Source organism: Myotis davidii, unplaced genomic scaffold (genome assembly GCF_000327345.1).
Source record: "Myotis davidii unplaced genomic scaffold, ASM32734v1 C64099431, whole genome shotgun sequence".
Classification (NCBI taxonomy): domain Eukaryota; kingdom Metazoa; phylum Chordata; class Mammalia; order Chiroptera; family Vespertilionidae; genus Myotis; species Myotis davidii.
Genome location: NW_006380246.1, coordinates 1 through 1,579, shown reverse-complemented (window position 1 = coordinate 1,579; position 1,579 = coordinate 1). Strand labels below are relative to the sequence as shown.

Here is a 1,579-nt window from a genome sequence, read left to right as displayed (position 1 = left end):
CCTCTATCATTCAATAAGATGTTGTTTGGGTTCAAATCGCGGCACACAATTCCCTCTCTGTGTAAAGCATCAAGGGCTACCACCATTTCAGCTGCCCATCTCTGAATGCAGCCCTCTGGGATGTAAAACCTGGAGTGTAGTGCTAATTTTTTATCAAGGTCCTCAAAAATCTGATGTATCTCCTTGTCTCCTTCTAGTGCTCGCCCACTGGCTTCCTTAGTCGCAGAGTCTCTCTGAAATAAAGTCTGTTCTTCTTCAGCCAAATCATCAGCTTGGTCTGTAAACAGCAATACTTCCTCACTTTTTAAAGTGTCCGTGTCTGCATTGTATTCGTTAGCACCTGAGAGTGGGTCAGAAGCAGGGAATACGCTTTCCTCTGTGTTGTTTGCAGTCACTGCCGACTCGACCACTCCACGTCCTTGACAGTTAGGTTGTGGGCTATGCATCAAGGAAATGTCTGAGCTACTATGATCAACAGCAGCTCCAAATAACATCCCAGGACCCCCCTCTACATAGTGTTTCTCTGTTATACCATCAGATGGAAGCCTAGAGGAGTCACTCAATTCTTCTGCACCTTCTCCTTCCTGTGCTTGGCACTGTTCAGCACTAAGCCTGAGGCATAAGACATCGGGGGCTTCCAATAGTTTACTTTCTATTATGCCTACATTAGTCTGTGTAAACTTAGTAGGTCCCATTGCTGCACCATCTTTTGTTGGTTCCAATTCACCAGGTAGGTTTACAAGAAGATCAGGCCTTCCTTCATCAGTACCACTGATATCATCAAAAGCAGCATCTTTAAAAGAAATAACTGGAACAGAGTCATCAGAGCCCCTGCTAATGGTGTCCTGAGCTATAACCTTGCTTTCACTAATATTAAAACTCCTGTCTCCGTCTGAAAGAGTAAAAAATGGTTTCAAAGGCTCTGACTTTAGACTATACATTTTTTCTCCAAAATCAAGTCCTAGGAGTTCACTAGTGCTATCCTTACTGTCTATCCTAAAGAATTCCATGGAGCTGGTTTTAGATCTACTGAGGGAATCTGATGTCCTTGGAGAACTAACTGTTTCCTGATCATCATTTCCAGGGAAGAATTTAAGCTCGTGTGCCACCAGCTGGGTGCTGGGGCTGTCGCTGTCAGCAACAAGGTGCGTGGGGAAGCCTTCAACAGCTTTGGTATCAACACCTTTTCCTTCAGTCTTCATGAAAGGCTCCTCATTCAGTGACCCTGGTTCAATCTTTTCTTGCCCATATTCATTGCATAAGGTTAAATAACTAGTAGTGCATTCTTCTTCTGAACTTGAGCCAGAATCTGGCCATTTTGGTGAGCTATCTTGGCCATCATCGTCTTGGTTGATATCATCTTGAGAGCTCAGGGTAAGACTACTTTTCAGAGGCAGAACCTGAGGTGTGGGTCCAGCATCGCTTCCTCTGGATTCAAAGCTGCTGCTGCCCTGAGGACTGGAAGTTGGCTGTTGCAGGTGAACTTTCGTAAGTGCAGGTTTTTTCACTTCTTCGATGTCAAAGCTTTCTTCAGGACTTCTGTTGAGAAATTTACTGACATATGACCACAGTCTGCCAC

General features: G+C 44.6%; 1 protein-coding gene across 1 annotated transcript; it reads right to left on the bottom strand.

The window, feature by feature from the left end:
- Positions 1 to 5: 5 nt before the first annotated feature.
- On the bottom strand, positions 6 to 1,574 carry LOC102760809 (ribosomal protein S6 kinase delta-1-like; the record flags this gene model as incomplete). The annotated part of the gene is made up of 1 exon (XM_015557394.1): positions 6 to 1,574. A coding segment is annotated over one exon (1,569 nt), but the record flags the coding sequence as incomplete, so codon positions are not given.
- Positions 1,575 to 1,579: the final 5 nt, after the last annotated feature.